General features: G+C 42.5%; 1 protein-coding gene across 1 annotated transcript; it reads left to right on the plus strand.

The window, feature by feature from the left end:
* Nucleotides 1-228: 228 nt before the first annotated feature.
* On the plus strand, nucleotides 229-18,282 carry pms1 (PMS1 homolog 1, mismatch repair system component). Its single transcript, XM_068705100.1, has 13 exons — nucleotides 229-292; nucleotides 1,044-1,187; nucleotides 1,590-1,772; nucleotides 2,084-2,186; nucleotides 2,532-2,695; nucleotides 8,384-8,500; nucleotides 12,121-12,243; nucleotides 12,368-12,514; nucleotides 12,672-13,498; nucleotides 15,347-15,802; nucleotides 16,006-16,136; nucleotides 17,649-17,809; nucleotides 17,914-18,282. Exons 2-13 carry the CDS (start codon nucleotides 1,056-1,058, stop codon nucleotides 18,112-18,114), a joined length of 2,745 nt encoding a protein of 914 aa, XP_068561201.1. The 5' UTR covers nucleotides 229-292; nucleotides 1,044-1,055; the 3' UTR covers nucleotides 18,115-18,282.
* Nucleotides 18,283-19,675: the final 1,393 nt, after the last annotated feature.

A 19,675-nucleotide genomic window follows, 5' to 3' on the forward strand; every position in this document is an offset into this window, starting at 1 on the left:
TTAGGTTGACGTTTAGATAACATGTGTTTGAAGTAAGGTTTGGTGAGAGGCTGTCTGTGTTTGGTTTTAGCATGACATTCTAACAAAAAGCTAGGTTTCTATTTAGCCTTACCGAAAGTTAAACCGTTTAGTCTAAACTCAGGGTAGAAATTACCCACTAGGGACGGAACCCGACTTCATGTCCCGTCTAACCAATCAACGTCTGAGGAAGGGGGCGGGAATCAGGTCGTTTCCGCCGTGGGGCTCGTGTCTGTTGTTTATGAATCGATTCAACGGGGTCTGCATTGTCCAAGTCAGTATCTAACTAATAATATTTAGCTATTTATTATCTTTGATATTAAGCTTAATAGGACTTTGTTTACGTTTATAAGAAAGTGGGGTTTTAATTGTTTGTTAACGAGTCAAAGCAACTCAGATAAGTTTCATAGCAATTAAGTTAGCTAATGTTAACCTAACAATGCTGTAAAACCCATTTTATTGTGGTGTTCAGATGACATCACGTTTCTATATTGTTTCTGACTAAAATAAGATAACTCGAGTGTTTCTGTAAACTGGTATTTGCACTAATCTAATCTAATAGGTAACGTTAAAGTATTTCTGTCAGGTGACTGCAATAAATCAGTATTTTTGCCATAAAGGATCATTTTGAAACCAGAAATCAAGACTTGAATCGCTGTTTCAATCAAGATCAAGCTTGTTAATTTATGCGAATGTATTTTAATAGACATGAATGAAACTGGTTTATCATGTCTTAGTTCTTTGGGTTAGACCCTTGGGCTCAGAGTCACATTTGAACTCATCTGATAACATCAACAATAATAACAACAACCATGTGCAGTGTTGAATTACCTTTTCTCATCAAGTTATGTAATCCTAAGAATTAGACATGAATGTGTTTAAATGTGTTTAGATTCTGGTTTTGCAGCATGTGAAACCACAGCTCTCACGAAAACCGTGACAGTTTTGAAGTTGGCTGCATTCTCATGTCATGTTGTTGGTGACACTCAAAAGTATCAAACTAAATCCAGACTTCTCCACAACAGGCTCCTTAAATCATGAAGCAGCTGCCTCCGGATACGGTTCGGCTGCTGTCCAGCTCCCAGGTCATCACCTCTGTAGTGAACGTTGTGAAAGAGCTGATGGAAAACTCCCTGGATGCTGGGGCTTCGAGCATTGACGTTAAACTGGTACGGTCTCTACAGGTCTTTGGAACAGGGAGAAATGTATTTTGAAAAGTACGATTGATTAGTAAATTATGAATTATAACTAGTGTTGTCTGTTGGAGGCTTTGTCTCAACAGAGCTGGTGATGCCTGCTATGCATGAGTACATTTATGTTTTGCATCTCACGACTTTGGAATTGTTACCACCCTTGTCGATTGGTGTCTTCTTGCCTATTTATCAGCGCTATTGTAATGGATAATGACATTTGTAAAATATCAGCATAAAGCATTGCTAGAGAATAGCAGTACAGTATATATTTGTTCTGCAGGTTAGCGTGTGCTTTTTAATCCTCACAAGTCAAAGTACTGATTTTGATTTCCCCTCCAGTTGCACAGGCACTCTACAAGTATTGTTGAATTTTTGCAGGAGAACTACGGTTTGGACCGCATCGAAGTGCGCGATAACGGCCATGGAATCAAAGCAGAAGATACTCCCGTGATGGCTGTGACACACTTTACTTCAAAGATCTGTAGCGACCAGGACCTGGAGCGACTGGAGACGTACGGCTTCAGAGGGGAGGCGCTGGGCTCCATCTGCTCCGTGGCCGAGGTGAGAAGTATTTAACAATTATTATATTACGCTGAGATCAAAAGAAAAAAAGCCAAATGGGACAAAAGTATCGGAAGTTCTATATTATATATTGATCAGTAAGTTGTGCACATGCACTGAGCTAATAGCAAAGTTCAGAAAACAGTTCTCACTCATGCATACATTAATATTAATGAACGGATAGCATGACCTTTTGATTTATCAGTATATATTAGGAATGAAATATACACCCTGGTTTAATACAGCACATATAAACTGGGTTTGTTGGCAACCTGATGTTTAATTGTACTCTTTTTTTTTTTTTTTTGTAGGTGGCTGTCATCACGAAGACAGAGGAGGATGACATCAGCACCCAGTACACACTTAACTTCACTGGGCAGATTGTCTCTCAGAAGCCGTCTCACTTAGGTCAAGGCAAGGCACCAATAATCGAGGACTGCTTTTGTATAATGAAGTGGTAACGTGGAACATTGTAGTCACAGACAGAGACACTTATGGAAAGTACACTGCTTAACTAGAACTGCATCGCCATGTCTATCTTGGAAAAAAACGGTAGATAGATGTACAATTCTTTAAAGGGATCATGTGAAAATCTTCCTTATAGAGGTGATATTGGTGTTTATTATGAAAAGTTTCAGAATAACACACTTTGACCAGTGTCCAGTTAGATCTGTCTACCGGAGTCCTTTAGCCTCGCTGCACGAAAAGTACATTTTACATCAGAAGCTGTTGCACACCTCTGCTCTTTGTGTTTTATAGGCACAACAGTGAGTGCACTGAAGCTTTTCAAGAACATTCCAGTGAGGCGTCAGTACTACTCCTCTGCCAAGAAGTGCAAGGAGGAGCTGAAGAAAATACAGGAGCTGCTGATGGCCTACGCCATTATAAAACCGGACTTGAGGCTCACACTCATTCACAATAAGGTCAGTGACTCCTCCGTTTTCAGTTAGTAAAGAAAAAATCTATTCCGACAACTTTCACTGGTGACAGACAGCTTTCAATCAGCAGAATACAAATATATGCATTATATATATCATTTACAGTAAAAAATTATGACAGTTCCATCAGTCACTCACCAAGCAGTCCTAGAACTGCCTTAAAGTGATATGCAGCTCAAAATGACAGTTGATCGTAAAAGTGTTGTAGTTTGGTACATGGAATTATACGGTGGAAAACGGATATCAAAATGTCATTACAATTGTTTGAAACCAATCCTGCAGCATAAATCATATCTAAGCTGTCGATCTGCATGATCGGTGTATTTTAACGAGTCATCATTTTCTCAAAAGTCAAAGTCAGCTTTATTGTCATTTTCTCAATGTGCCGAACATACATACATTCTGTATTTAGCAGCAGTCAGACATAGGGAGTCTCAAAAGAGAGCAGGGAGAGAGTTCAGCTTCCTGACAGCCTGGTGGACGAAGCTGTTTGAAAGTCTGGTGGTGCGAGCATGGAGACTCCGGTATCTTCTACCAGGAGGAGGGCAGGAGGCTGAAGAGACTGTGTGAGGGGTGGCTGGAGTCGCGCACAGTCATAGTCGCTTTGCGGGTTAGGCGAGTATCATATATGTCCTGCAGGGAGGGGAGTGAAGCGCCAATGATCCTTCCAGCTGTGTTCACTATGCGCTGCAGGGCTTTCCTGTTGTAGTCGGTGCACCTTCCGCCCCACACAGTGATACAGTTTGTCAGGATGCTCTCAATGGTGCCTCGGTAAAAAGTGCACATGATGGGTGGGGGGTGTTCTTGCCTTCTTTAGTTTGCGGAGAAAGTAGAGGTGCCTCTGGGCTTTCTTTGCCAGTGATGTTGTGTTGGCTGTCCACGAGAGGTCCTCACTGATGTCCACCTCCAGGAATTTGGTGCTGCTCACTCTCTCTATATCAGCACCATTGATGGTCAGTGGTGGGTGTTGTGTGTGGCCTCTCCGGAAGTCAACAACAATCTCCTTGGTCTTGCTATTATTCAGAAGGAGGTTGTTGTCTCTGCACCACGTGGTCAGAAGGCTGACCTCCTTCCTATAGTGGGTCTCATCATCGGTGATGAGACCTACCAGAGTTGTGTCACCTGCAAATTTGACCATGTGATCGGTGCTGTAGGTTGTTGTGCAGTCGTGTGTCAGCAAGGTGAAGAGCAGTGGACTGAGCTCACAGCCTTGGAAGAATGGATTTGATATGTGACATGACTAGCCGTTCAAAGCACTTCATGATTTTGGGGGTCAGTGTCACCGGACGATAGTCATTAAAGCAGGACGGAGTGGATTTCTTTGGCACAGGTATGATGATGGTGGCCTTGAAGCATGATGGAACAACAGCTTGTCTCAGAGAAGTATTAAAGACATCCGTGAAGACATCCTTGAGCTCCTCTGCGCAGTCCTTCAACACACGACCAGGGATGTTGTCTGGACCTGTTGCCTTGCGGGTGTTGATAGTGGAGAGTGTCCTCTTCACGCTGGCAGCAGACAGGCACAGAGCCTGATCGTGGGGAGGGGGCGGAGTCTTGTGTGAACGTGTGCTGTTTTGTGTTTCGAACCGTGCAAAGAAGCTGTCGAGGTTATTTAGCAGAGAGATGTTGCTGTCGCAGATCTGTGGCACGGGTTTGTGTCTCTGCTGTCTTTTAAAGTGACAGGTTATCTTATTTGAGTATTCCTCTTTTGTTTCCTGATGCCGTGGGACAGGTTGGCTCTCGCTCTTCTCAGGCCGGTTTCATCCCCGGCTCTGAAGGCGTTGTTTCTGTCCCTCAGCAGCCGATGCACTTCCCCTGTCAGCCATGGCTTCTGGTTAGCCCGAGTGATGATGTTTTTTTATATGGGTCACATCATCAACGCACTTACTAATGTAAGAAGTAACAGTGTCTGTGTACTCCTCAATGTCTGTGTGGTTGTTGTATGTGGCTGCCTGCTTAAACATTCCCCAGTCTGTTGTGTCAAAGCAGTCTTGGAGAGCGGAGGAGGCCCCCTCTGGCCACACCCGTACCGGCTTCAGAACCGGTCTGGAGACTTTCACTCTTGGTCTGTATGCTGGCATTAGCAGGACGGCGATGTAGTCAGAGAGTCTTATGTGGGGCAGGGGTGAGGCCTTGTACGCTCCTTTGTGAGTAGTGTAGACCAGATCCAAAATGTTTTCCCCTCTTGTTGGGAAATCAACATGCTGATGTAGTTTGAAAAAGATGACTAAATACACTGCTGTGTTGCGCTATTGTCCTTCCAAGAGCTACTCTGGTAGCCGTGTCTCTGATTTCAGTGGATTATGCTGAACAACCTTGCCAAAATGAATGCCAAATGCATTAACACAGCCAAAATGATCTATATTAACAAGCTCAAAACGTCCCAAGTGATGCAGGGGTTAAATCCCTGCTCACACAGCGTGTCCCCCGTGCTCAGCATCCACTAGATGTCCTCATTAGTCTTCAAATGAACCATCGTCACTGGCTCAAAATCACCCTCAGCTTTAGTTAGTATTCCATGTATTTACAGCATCGTGTTGCATGTGTGGCGAACTTAAACGATGACATTGATCTAAGAGCGAAGAAAGGTATGCTTGATTCCATGAAGTTTATTGTTCTTCAACATTATGATACTACTACTACTGCCGCTACTACTACTACTACTACTACTACTACTACTACTACTACTGCCACTACTACTGCCACTACTACTACTACTGCCACTACTACTACTACTACATCTGGTGCTACTACTAACAATACATGATATTTATAAAGCACTTGCTAAAAAATGGTTGCTTCCAGCAAAATAAAGTACTAATAATAAAGTGAAGTGAGTAACTATTAACTCTACATTAAATACAAATGGTCTGTATGGAGATTAATGCTGCATAGGCAAAATGGAGATTTAGTGCATCTTTTTTTTAAATATATCTGTAGAAATGAATTTATTTAACATATAACTCAGTTTCACAATGCTATTGGACGAAGGTAGGAAGGGTAGTTTGTTTTCTTTGACATTCAATCAATGTATGAAAAAAACAAAACCTAAAAACAGCAATTCCCAATTCCCTGTCTAAATTTCACTCATGATAATGTACGTTCTGTGTCAAACGTGTAAAAGCTCTTAAACAGAAGGTTATAAAAGGATATTCAGGAGCTTGTTAGGTAAAGTATTAATCAAACTCCTTCTTGAAGACAGTAATTGTCTGCAGCCTCCTGTTGTTTTGTTGTCTGTGCTAATACGAGTCTCTGAGCTGTGAAATCGTTACGTGTGACGGAAAATATTTATTTGACTTGTAGAAGCACTTGAGGAACGCACACACCTTTTATCGAGCCAAGCGAGCACAGATTGATTAACTTGATAGAAAGGTTAGTGAGTTCTTTGCCGGCTCTGCTTGATGAAAGTTCAGGTCATTAAAAGAAACGCGTCTCGAAATGTCATGCATGCAACAAATTACACCCGTCGCTATTAAGGAACAATAATAAGACTTATAAGGACTTTTTTTAATTACCCTCAAAAACGTACAACCTTGCCTGAACAGAGTTTTGTACATGAACTTATTATGGCTCCTACTAACAATCATTTGTATTACTGATTAATCCAATTTGTTGAAACTTTTAATCAGTCAGCACAAAGTCAGAAAATTGCAGACAATTCCCCATCACACTTTACCAGAGCTCAACCTGACATCTACAAATAGCTTTGTTTTGTCCGACCCGTATTCGAAACCCCAAAAAATAATGATATAACACTTGGCGAAAGCAGTAAATCCTCATATTGGAGAAGATGCAACCAGAAAATGTTGGGCATTTTACTAGGACTAAATAAAGGACTTAAATGATTCATTTATTATCAAATTAGATAAGACTTTCAACAGTTTCTGCACGAGTATCTGTTAAATACCCTTAGGGATAAAGTATGTTAACCTCTAGGAACATTGCATGTATGAAAAGGGCTCTTTGGTATGTAACCAATGTACTGATATGACATTCAGGTGCAGCTTAAAGGTCCCCTGTTCTTTTGAAAGGTTTGGTTGAGATCTGTTGAAGTGAACTTTGCCAAGTCAGAGCCTTTAACATGTCTGCAGTCATGCCTGAATATCACTCACCTTGACTCCACAAAAAATATGAATAATTGATCATGATTTTACTTTCCATCGTAAAAAAATGTGACTCTTGCAACATTGACAGTTTGCAATTGTAGTGTCTGCAAAGCACTGTGTAAATCGCTTTAAAACATTGCTCATGAGGAGTGTTTGTTATTGTCCGTTACCAAATGGAAACAGTCGAATGACTTGATTGTTGGGTGAGGGTGAGGTAGTCAATAGAAGCTGAACTAAATATAACAAACACACATACCAAAACAGTGCTTCATATTCCACAATGTCCAATTTTAGTTTTAATCATTTATCATCAACATCAGTCATCAATTGTCATCAGATAAAATGGAGGTTGCATGTTTTTGGTGCAAGCTCAATGTCAGAAAATTAGTTTTTTAGCATGTTTTTAACCCTTTTCGTTCACTTTTTATGACTTGCCTCCTGGGTTACACAGGGTTATAGACTTTTGGAGGGCACAATAAAAAAAAAAGCTAGTTATTTTGGGTTGTTCCATTGCATAACCCTTGATTAATCAGCGGCGGAATTATTTAGCAACTAGACATTTCCATCCCTTATGCCCTTTCCCAACACAGCTAAGCGTAACCGTCAGGTGCTCCGAACACAAATATGGCTGACTGTGAGCTCTGATTTGGCTGATTATGACACCTGAGTAAGTCACTGAACACAGCTGCGGACTTAACCCCGGATTCCGTTTCAGGCTGCAGCCAGTTTGTACACAGGAGTGTATAGGTGGTGTGGGTCACGGAGGGGCCACGCGTTCATAGAAATCAGTTTAGAGGTAGTCAGAGGAAGGTACTGAAGCCATTTCGTACAATCAGCACTCAGTTGCCCTTATCCTTTATCTCCAACTCTGCTATTTGGCCTGTGTCGTGTTTCACAGCTTCTTCAAGAACCGTTTACAGGACTGATCCGTTTACATGGGCCAAATTGCGTATTTAATAGCCGAGACATGCCCTGCGAACAGAGTGCATGCTTTTAGAAATCAACACCCGGGTACTGTATTCACTGGTGGACACAAAGTACTCTCCCACACGTTGTGGGTGTCAACATATTGATATTTCTGATCCGACGTAATTCCAAAAAGATGTAAGCATATGACCTTTTAAATCCACGTTTGTGTCACAGGTCCCTAAACAAAATCACAGTATAAACTAAATGTTTTTGAGCCAATATTGTAATTGCGATTTTTCCCTGAGATTTACTATTGCAGCATGTTGACTCACATTAATATATCAAGTATATATATACAAGTATTTGTGTCATTTTGGGTTTGAAGTTTAGATAATGCCAACAGATCTTCTTGGTTAGAAATAATGGAATGGACTCCATTTTTACATTGGCAACAACGGCCATTCCACATCTTTTATGTTCCCTTCACTAAATTTGGTCGTAGACTGATATGACTTCTGCTGCTTTGCTGGTTTTTGTCCATCTCTTGCTGACTCACTTGATGGAAACAAAATGTATGTTACTAACTTGACACGTGTTTATGCTGTGTGAATCGCTTGATGTGGACTCATGGAAGTTGACTGGTATCATGTCGTTGCAGGTGGGGGTTTGGCAGAAGGCCATGGTGGCCGATCACAGAGGTGCCCTCCTCGCTACGCTGGGAGCCGGCGCCGTTGCCAACCTGCTCCCTTGCCACCATCACCAGGAGCAACCAGAGGTTAGTTCAGGGCAAATATGCAGAGATGAGAGAGAAAATGAACAAAACTACAGTTTTCTTTTGGTTTGATATCAAGGCAAAGCAAGTTTATTTATATAGCACATTTCAGACACAAAGGCAATTAAAGGTGCTCTAAGCATTAACATACAAAACAAGTACAACTGAAAATAAGACAAGTCATAAAAGAGAGAAAAAATAAGAATAAACAGTATAAATAAGGTAGATTTAAAGGATTTAAGAGGTGCAGAATGACCTCGGGAAAAGCAGCATCAAACGGAAAAGTTTTGAGCTTCAGTTTAAAAGAACAAAAGTTTGGGGCAGACCTCAAGTGATCTGGAAGTTTATTCCAGATCTGCTGTGCTCTAAAAGCTGCTTCTGCTATGGTTCTGACCCCAGGGGAAGGTGAGCAAGCCTGTCTCAGATGAGATTGATACTAATCTGGTTTTATAGTTATGTAAATCTGTGCGTCGTCCACATAATTATGGTAGGGTATTTTATTGTTTCCCGAGCTAGATGTTGAATAGAGCAGGACCAAGAATGAACCCTTGGGGAACTCCACAAGTCATTGCTGTTCGTTCAGATTTGTGAGGATCAACTGACACAAAGTAGTCTCTATCCTGCAGATAAGGTATAGACCAGTAGAGACTGTGAGAGAGAGAGTCCCACAGTTTGCCTGTCAGTCCAGTAGTATGTTATGGTTAACTGTGTCAAACGCAGCACTGAGATCCGGCGGCACTGAGACAGAGACCTTGCAGAGGTCTGATGTATTTTAGGACTTTCATGAGAGCAGTCTCTGTGTGGTGATGTGATCAGAACCCAGATTGGGAAAAAAAAAACAATTATTTAGTTTCAAGAAGATATTGAGCTGATGGAAAAACAGCTTTTTGTATGATTTTACAGAGAAGTGGGAGGTTTGATATGGGCCTTCAAGTTTGAGATGTCAAGATTGTTCTTTTCAAAAAGAGGCCTGATTTGCTGCTGTTTTCAGTATTTTGAGGAAATGGCCTGAAAGGAGGGGGGTATTGACTATTTCCAGGGGCTCTGGTGTTATGCAATTAACAACATTCTTTAGAAAGCTTGGGGGAAGAATGTCAAGGCTGCAGGAGGAAGAACTTAAACGTAACACAATCTCCTCCTAGGCGTTACGGCTGATGGGATCAAATTGTGTCATGCAGATAGAATTGGTTTTAAGAGGACGCATTGATGACATGGACCCTTTGCCTGATACGGAGACACTGACAGCTTGCCTGCTTTTTTGAATTTTGTCTGTAAAAAATGGCGGCAAAGTTGTTGTCGTGATTTGGTAGAGTTCAGGTGCTACTGATGGGGGGGGGGCTATCAGGGCTCAACTTTTAAAAGTGCTTCCCAGGCTGGCAACCAGGTATCAGCTTTTGGTTGCCGAAACTTAAAAATATGTTTGGTAACACCACATCATGTGGCTCCAAATATATAATATCCAATATTTAAATATCACTAACAAATATATACAAAAAATAATACATATTTTAGGGTGCAACCATTCCTGTTTGCTGTGGCTATTGTTTATATGTTAAAAAGTAGTTGCCACTGACGGCAACCAAAGGCCAAGAATTGGTTGCCAATTTCTAGAAAATGGTTACCAACGTTGCAACCCTTATTGCCGAGCCCTGCCTGTAGATATTTAAGAACAAACAGGAGGAATTTAACTGAAGAGATATAGTTTTGCTGTAGCTAACCCTGTCTGACTGTCTCACATGGACCATTGCTCAGTTGGACAAAGTCTCCTTTGAAAAAAGGATGTAGTGAATGTGGAGAGGCGACGAGGAGTCACGGGCACACTCTTTGCTCTCATACTGTGGCTCCCATGTCCCCTGCCCTCCATTGTGGCACTTCATCTTCATAAGGCACACACTTGTCCCCTTAACAAAGGTCATTGTCAACAAGTCCAAGTGCTTAACAAGAAAAGAACTTGGAAACAAGTTTGAAAAATATATTGAAGTGCATTGGGAATAAATTATGATGACTCAACGTCTTCTTTGTTTTACTTGCTTTAGAAACGTCTAATTGTAGCTCTCACTATTGCATTAAAAGCCTGGTTAAGATGGATACTTTTTGCAGAGCAAATGAGAGCATGCACGTTACGCACTGGACCGTGAGCTAACCTCATCACCAACGCCTGGTCTGAAGCCAGCAGATGTGGTCAGCTGGTGGCTGGCCAACTATTCCCTTGCCCTTTTCTCTTGAGTTCTTTCCTGATGAAGTGTGAGTGATTTTCGTTAGCTAAGCTTTGTTGTGCTGACCGTAATTGAATTATTGTCGAGCGGCAACTTTCTGCTTGGTCACGGTAGGTGTCATGCGGCTCGTACCTGCTGCTCGGCTGCCAACTAATCCAGCCTGACAGATGTGGAGCAGCCCTTTTCACCCTGTTTCTCTCTCTCTCTCTCTCATTTTCCTCTTTGTTGTTGTTATTTTGCTGCTGCACCTTGGTGCCCAGTTATGAGGACGACCTTTCACCTTTTCCCTCATACTCCCTTTAGCAACCAAAGAGAACGTTCCTCCTCTTTGTCCCCTTAGTGATCAACGGAACCGGGTTGACAATTTCTCCGGGGCCTCGCTCCGGGAGAGTTGTAAGAGCTGTTCCTCTGCAGAACAAAATGTGACACTCGTTTTTTGTTTTTTTTTGGTGCTGCGGGACAACACACAGCCGCAGCCCTTTGGGGCCAGAGGTGCCATTCGAGCTCTCATAAAGTGACCCTAATGAGCAGGAATAGAGAGAAGCATATGTTCCCCCGACCATGAAACAGCAGTTCATTTATTAACTTCATTAGCGTGTGTTGCTGCTAATAATGAGCCCTAGGCCATGTGTGTGTGTGTGGGGAGGGGGGGGGGGCATAGCCACGCCGCCTACAATCTGTAGAACATTACTAGCTTTCCATGATTTCTTACTAGCTTACATTAATAATGGAGTTTTAAGTGTATTTGTTCGGTTTTGTGTCGAGTCATCAGTTTGAGCTCATGAGAACCGCCTCTGGCATGATTCTAGGTGAAAGGTAATCGTGTACGACATGTTGGAGCCTGCATGTCGAGAGGAACCCACAAACTGCCCGTCTTTCTTGATTGTTTCCAAATTTACTGTGAGAGGAAGTTTGATGTTCGGACAAGAACTTTTAAAGACGTTGATGAGATCAGTGTAGCGAGCCTCTTAAGGAATGTAGCTTTTTTTTCCCCTCTTGTTCTCATTATACCGTGACAGCGTATGTACAGTATGCTATGACCGGTGCCGAGTGCGTGTTTGCTTGCGCACAACCCGAATTAATGGCCTCATTCCCAGATGTGCAGCTGTGCCGTCAGCAGAATGGCTCAGCCGTGCCGTCTTCATTGAACACGTAGTGACGGTAAAGTTTATGTCACGTCCAGGTTTCAAGTAGTTACACTGTTATGCCGCTGTGCCAGCCGGCTGCTGAGCATGTCAATTGGAAAGTGTTTGCAAAAAGCCTGAAGGTCTCATTTAAGAAAACGTCAAATTCAGCCCTTTACGACGACCATTATTTGCCTTGTCGTGTCATATTTTCCTAGTTTCTGTATGCTACCAGCTTTGTGCTTATCTGTTTAACATTATCATAGTTTCCTATTTTATTCAGATTGTTTTAGATGGCTTTTTTCCAAAGCCTGGAGCGGATTTCTCTTCGACAAGCTCATCTAACCCTGACAAAACATTTATATATGTCAACAACCGGCCTGTCCACCAAAAAGACGTGATGAAGGTAGAGTCTTTCTGGATCACTCAAGACAACACAATTCATACAACGAACACTTTTTGAATCTAATTAATTCTTTTATTTCTTGTTGAACACTTTATCCTGGTTGGACTGTGTGATCGATCATCAGTTGCTACGTCAACACTACACTGCTCAGTATCCGGGTGACGCAGCCCGAAACCGCTACCCCACCGCCATGCTTAAAATTACGGTTCCACCATCCTCAGTCGACGTCAATCTGACACCGGACAAGACCCAGGTTCTTCTTCATAACAAGGTAGCTATGAAATTCATTATAATCGGATAGAATTTTGTCGGAAAAAATTCAAGTCATTCTCCAGCCTTGCTTTATTGGGGGAATAGACCAAGACTCGAGCCTACCAGATGTGATTGGATAATACATTCTGTGTATCGTCAATACTTTTGAAATTTAGGAGGCTGTGCTGACCGCAGTAGACGCATTACTGGTTTCTCTGTATGGCTATCGGCCCGATGGTGACCCCCCAGCTGAGAAGCAGCTCGGCCGTGAGAAGTCCTCTTCTCAGCCTAGCACTTTACGGACTGATGCCTCACGACCGGACAACGAACAAAGCGTAGAGAGGGACGACGGTCTCGCCGACCGCCACGGTAACTTCCTCAACAATGCACCTGAACATGGGGACGCAGCTCTGTCAACAGCAAGAAGCACCGATGCTCCACTGGACCGCCGGTCCTCAAACGGCAGCTCTTCCTCCTCTGTAGCAGAGGACTGGATTGTCAACCAGTTCTCAGCTGGGCTTGAGTCTAACCTTTCTCTCTGTGCCGATGAGACGGCTCAGAGCTGTGCTCAGGCAGCAGGAATGGGTTTAGCAGAGAGACCCGAGGACAATGCTGTGTCAGGTGCAGACTCAAGCAAAGGCCAGATATCTGCTGCGGACTGGAGCCGGGGGACGGCTTTGACCGACCCCGCGTCGGGAGAACCCCTGCGGCCCGTCAAAATCCATCAACCCTCGATGAGCAGTCGTTCTGGCTCCGATGAGATCGAGAGTCAGAGCGGCCCAAACAAAAAGATGTTCAACGCCATAACGGAGAAGCGGGCTGCTCTGACGGCCTACGACCTGATCAGCAACCGCGCCATGAGGGCACCGCTGTCTCCCGCCGCCCTGTTCGAGAAGGAGGCCAGAGCAGAGGTCCTCAGGGAGAGACCCACAGCCGGCCTGCAGGATATCAGCGTCGCCGTTCACGAGAGGTGGAAAAATCTGAGGGAGGAAGACCGTAAGAAGTGAGTTTCCAGACCTTCACCTTTCCAAGCAGTTGTTTCCATTTCTTTTTACTTGCAAGGCAAAGGGGGGGGGGGTCTGACCTGTCGTTTGCATGTGTACTGCCTAGTCTGGAAAGTTTGTTGACATGAGCTGTGTTTCTAGTTTCCAGTGTCTAAGAGGGGATTAGGTGGATGCCATTTACCGCGGTACATTAACAGGTATCACTAATGGTGAAATATCGTCTATTTCCAAAGATTGCCATAACCAGAGAATACATGTTTCTCACATTTGTGGCAGATTTTAGTGATTACTTATTTAATGTATTATTGCAATTGTCTTAATCTCCCATACCTACAAAATTCCCTAAACAGAGACATTTATAGAGACACTATGACACGATTTCAGAGACAAAGACTGCTATGAACTGATTCTTCACAGTCTGATATTTCTTGATATCTAAAGAGAAACCACAACATACGTTTTACATCTAACTGTCCTGTTTCCAGGTTCAGGCTGCCGTCTCTGTCCATTTAAAATCTCACTTACACGTACTTCACAAGTGGTATGAGGAGTGACACATAGTTGGCCAGTCAAGAACAGATTTGGCACAGAACAGATGGAGGTAATGGGTGTTTTTTGTTTTTTTTCTTCAAACCTCGCTCCCTCAGAGTCAAAGAGCACAGCACCAGCTCTTAAGTTTTACAATCGATTGATTGTATCAAAGCCAATTATGAAATAGGATGAGAGTTGAATCTCGTCAAACGTTCTTTGGCAACTTCTAGAATGGTCCAGATGCCCGCCGATCTCCATCCACTGAGCTACTCAGCAAGTAGCATCATAGAACAACACTATTACCCAGCGCTGACGGCGCTTCAACCCAGTTACGTTAGATCACTGCATACCAATTTAAAGTCATTACAAAGTTGGATCGTGTGCGTCAGCAGTAGCTGGGGCCTCATATAAGGTATGGCAGAGTGTATGGAAAAAGACATCTGTTTAGAATCCCGCCTTGCCGTAACTGCTGTCTTAAACATGAAACGAGATGTGGCAGCGCTTGGCTTCTTTCACCGCCACTGGTAAGTGGCACACCACTTCTAGGAATTACACTTGCACAAGTTCACGAAACAGGTTCTTTGAATAATGGGGTGCTGAAGTGTAAGCCCTAATGCTTAACACATGAAGATCTATGGAAACACGAGTTTCGTGGACAGGAACAGATGGCAGCTTAGTCGCTGTGCTACACAGAAGAAGTTAAACACACATGTTTGTACAACAAGATTTTCCAGAGCTCTTAGAGATCTGTATCACTTATTTAGGTGGACTTAGATGCCTGGGTTACATGTTACTGCTGTTTCAGCTGCATTTTAAATGGCTAATTTGAGTGTGAAACTGGTTCAACTACTATTTTGGAGTGTAGTCATTTAAATGCTGTTGAAACAAATACGGTACATAACCTAGACAATTAAGTATTGCACTTAATTATGGAGGGACTGACAACAGACAACAGGTTCATTTGTTGATGTGTCAAGCTCGAAAAATGCTCTTTTTGTTAAAAAATGTCAAGACGAACACAAGGTTACCCTGATGACATCATTTGGGTTTCTTCCTCTGAATCTTTGGAGAGCTCTCTTCAGAGTTACAGAAGACATTTTACATCAGTTTTTCACAGAGCATACTCCTGGAGATGAGTAAACTGAAGTTCATGTCTAAAATGGAGTGCCCTTTTTAATTTAGCCTAGTTTTAACCTTGGGCATGTTTTTGCCTTACAAATATCCAAATCAGTGCTTGCTGGACTGGTGACTTGGAATAGATTTGAAAGGGTTGTCACTACTGTTGTAACTCAAAGAGACTTGGTTGAATTCTGCAGGTATGAGGAGAAGGCAAAAAAACACCTGGAGCACCACGACCAAAGGACCAAGTTGGCCTCGGCTGAAGGGCCGAGAGAGACGAGTGTGAGCACCCCGAGGGGCCAGAAACGCAAGGCCCCGCTGTCCAACCAGCAGCTGCTGGACCAGCTCTTCTCTGCACAGCCCCAAAAGAAGATGAGGAACCCTGCACCCAAGCCCTCGCAGATCCTCCCCTGCAGCATAGCTGCCCTTCGGCTGCAGCTTCAGCGCCTTTCATCCCAGAGCAGCGCAGTGCCACGGGGCCTCCGTCTTGTAAACCGGCTGGCCTCTCAGAGCGCCTGGGTCATTTTATACGGTCAGAGGCTCATGTTGTTAAACCCATTTCGAGTGGAGGAGGCCTTGCTGTTTAAGAGACTCCTAGAGAATAATATACTTCCAGCAGTGAGTCTCCAGAACCCTATACAGTTAACAGATGGGTAAGGTATCAGCCACTTCTCACCAGCAAAATGCCAACCATTTGCAGAACTGCACACTCATCCAATTTCATTACCTACATATATGCTAGAGACAATTTTTTAAGATAAACAAATCGTAATCCTTGGTTTCTATTAGGGCTTTTCTAATTTCCCAAAACACACAGTTGTTGTATGTTAAACATCTCCTTGTCTCTCTTTTATAGAAGCCTGGGGGGGGCTGAATATACTGAGGCTTTGTGCAACATGGAGAAACAAAGCCCAGAGCTAAACGGAGGGGCCCTCTTCTGCGATCGCAGGCTCGTGGCTAATGGGTTCAAAATCAAACTCACTCCAGGTACACTGTAAATAACGCTGTTGTATGAGGCAGTCTAATATGATTAAATGAACGTTCCTTTGCCACTTGTGTCCCTCTGAACCTGCTTACAAAGTGGTACAGCCCTTAAACAGTCTAACACAACCGGTCAATCAGAAAACAGGCCAGAGTCTCTGTCTGTCAGATTCGTTGTGGATACAACTAAATATTCCCATTCCTTCAACAAACGTGTCCATCATGAAAAACTATGAATGATGAAATAGAGAAGTTCTACATCATGAGGACCAAACCACCAAGTATGTTTTTAGGGTTGTCTTTATATAATGGATCAGGATAAGTGTAAATAATAACACGTTATGACTACTTAATATATTATGTACATTGACCACAGCATTATTCACACACACATACAAAGAGAAAGGTAAAGCTTTGTGACAGGTTATCTTTGAACTGAGCACATATTTTATCATTTAACACACTGAGTAATCAGCCATATTAACCAAAAATCTGGTATCTGAAAACAAGTTAGTATAATACAGCTAATATAAGATATAATGCAAAGACCTGAGCAGAAAGCAGAATTATGTTTATACTGAGCATATTCTTTTTTTTTTCAAGATGGTCCTTCTATTGACAGGTAGATTTGTCTGATAATTACAGTGTACATCAGTGTAGTTTAGTCATGTTATATACTGTAATAAATGAATTCATCAGTCAGGGTGATGTTAGTTATAAATATGTCAGAATAAACCAGAATTACTCCAATTAAACTTGTTTTTGTCGGCTTCGTCATCATTATTGTGACATTATTTCTCTGTTCGTTTGCACGGTGTCCTGTGAGCATTGGTTGTTTTTGTTGCTGGAATGGTTCACCTCAGTTGACATTGGCTGTCTGCCGGACTGAGTGGTCTCACAGTGGGGTTGTACCCCAGTGTGCAGGTGTTGAGAATGGTTGCCCTTTAAGAAATTCAAGGAATTTTCATTTGGCACTGCCAGCCTCGGTGGGTGTGCGTGTGAGTGGGGTGCAAGGTAAGCGGCACATATAAGGTGGTTTCGTTGCACAACCTCTGCTGCGTATCCCATCCTTTAGCTAGGATTTTTTTTTTTTTCAAAACTTTTATTACAATAAGTTGATGTGTTTCTGTCAGTTATTGCTCTCTACATACATTTTTAAAACAGCACAGAAATATTTAAGTTAAAATATTATACCTACCTCGACTTATCCAGGTTTTTTGTCGTACCTTTCTGACCGTTCATTTTGCATCCAAAGTCGTGTGTCAGAAATATAAATTGTGCATGATTTGCAGTATTTCCTCATGAAATGAGAAGCTATCACTCTTCCACCCTACAAGACAACTTCCTTCCAGTCTGCTGGGGCTTCTATTAGTCATTTAACACTCCATTTGGCCCTTCGCTTGTTTGACTTGGTCATCATTCCAGCCGTAAACCACAATATTTATTTATTATTCTTTCCTGGAGATAGTAGTAGCGTCTGGAGTATATTAATCCTTGTTTTCTGCTTGTTTTGGCCAGGCCTCACGTCTGCCGAGAGACATCTGGAAGTGACAGCTATGGCAGACTGCGTGCCTTTCCTCGGTGTGGAGGACCTCAGGGAGATCCTGACAGCAGTTCTTCACAGGAAGGCCCGGACCGTGCAGGAGTGCCGGCCACTTAAAGTCACAAACTACCTGCAAGTGAGAGACGCTATGAATTAAGATAAACTGTTAGCTCTATTATATATATATATATATATATATATATGTGTGTATATATCTGAATTGTATATTTCACCTCACAGGGTGAAGCAGTACGACTTGCCCGTCAGTTACCTACAAATTTGTCCAGGGAAGATGTGGAGGACACCGTTCTACGGATGGATCAGCAGCTCGCTGGGAGCAACCAGACCTGCATCCACGGACGACCGTTTCTCCAACACCTGTCTGACATTCCTTCTACAGACCAGGAAGCTAAAGCTCTGCTGAGGCCTTTAGAGCTGTAAGAAGAAGACACCTCAATCAAAGAAATCACAGCGGTGCAATATCTATGAAACAGCCGACTCATTTTAACGCATCTGATTATTCTCAATAATCTCAGCTACTTGAGTTGTTTTCATTCTGTTCAAATGATGTCCAACAAAACATAAAAATTAAAGTATTTTTCCACATTTTGTGCACGGATCAAGCATTTAACTCATGGGAACCTTGAATTGTTCATTTCTATTTAGTTTTTCCATTTTGCGATACATTACTTGCAGTTAATTTTACTCAGAATCGCTGAAGCCAAACTATTATGATTGATCTGATCGACAAATAATCCCAGTTTAGAAAGTCACCTCTAATTTTCCCAGAGCATCAAAAGCAAAGGGGTTAGCTGTGCTGTGGAGGGATGCAGGTTAGAATCCTTTGACTGACTCAAAAAGTCTAGATGAAGAATGTAAACAGGTAATGTTCTCTCAGCATCGACTGTTGTGTGACTGTTAGAGCAATTCACTGAAGACGTTGTTAGTTAGTGGCCAATAGGTGAGGACCAGACTTGAGTGTTTTACTCACAAATAGCCAAACATTTCCATCATTTTGTCAAGGAACTGGAAAAACAATACAATACATTGGTCACACTTATTAGTGCAACTACAGTAAATCTATTGAGCTTTGTCAGCAGATTCCTGGCAACAAAGAACTCATGTTTCAACCTCACTGCATAAAAATGAGACAGGACGTGTTCATATGCAGATTTGCTCTTTGCGTCTGTTTGAATTTGATGTTATGGTTTCGTAGATTGTTTTCTTTTATATTATGGATTTACTTGGATTAATAACGGCATTCTGCAACCCGCAGAGGGATATCTGACTCCCTAACTTCACTTCTGTCCCAAAGCCAGAGTATCTTACTACCCCTGAGCCTCATTGTGGCACCATTGGGATGGGTATTGGCAAGCTTCAAGCCAGAGATGTACACTGCCAGCTACTACCCATAATTCTTTTCCCTCAATTAGTGCCAGCTGCTCCCCCCCTTTAGTATTGACAGATAGTTGTATATTATCCCTGGCTGCATTAAATGTTTCAGAGATTTGCACTGTAATTTCAGCCACAAAGTTTAGCAAATCCTTGACACTGCGCTAACTTGTGGTGTTGCCACTTCCTAAAGACATTAGTCTATTACGTCATCATTCTGGTTTTCAGTGTTGCTTGAGGTTTCCTGTGGGCAAACAAGCTGAATTAGGCTTTGCTCTACAACTAAGTAAAGAGAAGACTGGCAGACTTTAAAGTCTCAAAGCATATGAATTTTTTTTAGCATTCATACATTTTTATTATTTTCAATTGGCCTTATGTAATGAGAGGTGGTGGTACCTGAGCGAGGGATTTCTTTGGGAAAAGTTTGCTTCTGTCATTAAAGAAACATTGACTGTGATATGACCAAACCTGGATAACAGGAATACGTAACGCCACATGGGGTTTTTACTCATCGCCTTTTCATATGGACACTGAATCCCACCACAGGGAAGAGTGCAATCTGACCGCTCGTCTTATGATAATATTATAGTTAGGACCGTGAAAGGTCAAA

This window comes from Cebidichthys violaceus, unplaced genomic scaffold (assembly GCF_023349555.1).
Source record: "Cebidichthys violaceus isolate CVI_PGR_0920_01 unplaced genomic scaffold, fCebVio1.0.p SCAF_11, whole genome shotgun sequence".
NCBI classification, from domain to species: domain Eukaryota; kingdom Metazoa; phylum Chordata; class Actinopteri; order Perciformes; family Stichaeidae; genus Cebidichthys; species Cebidichthys violaceus.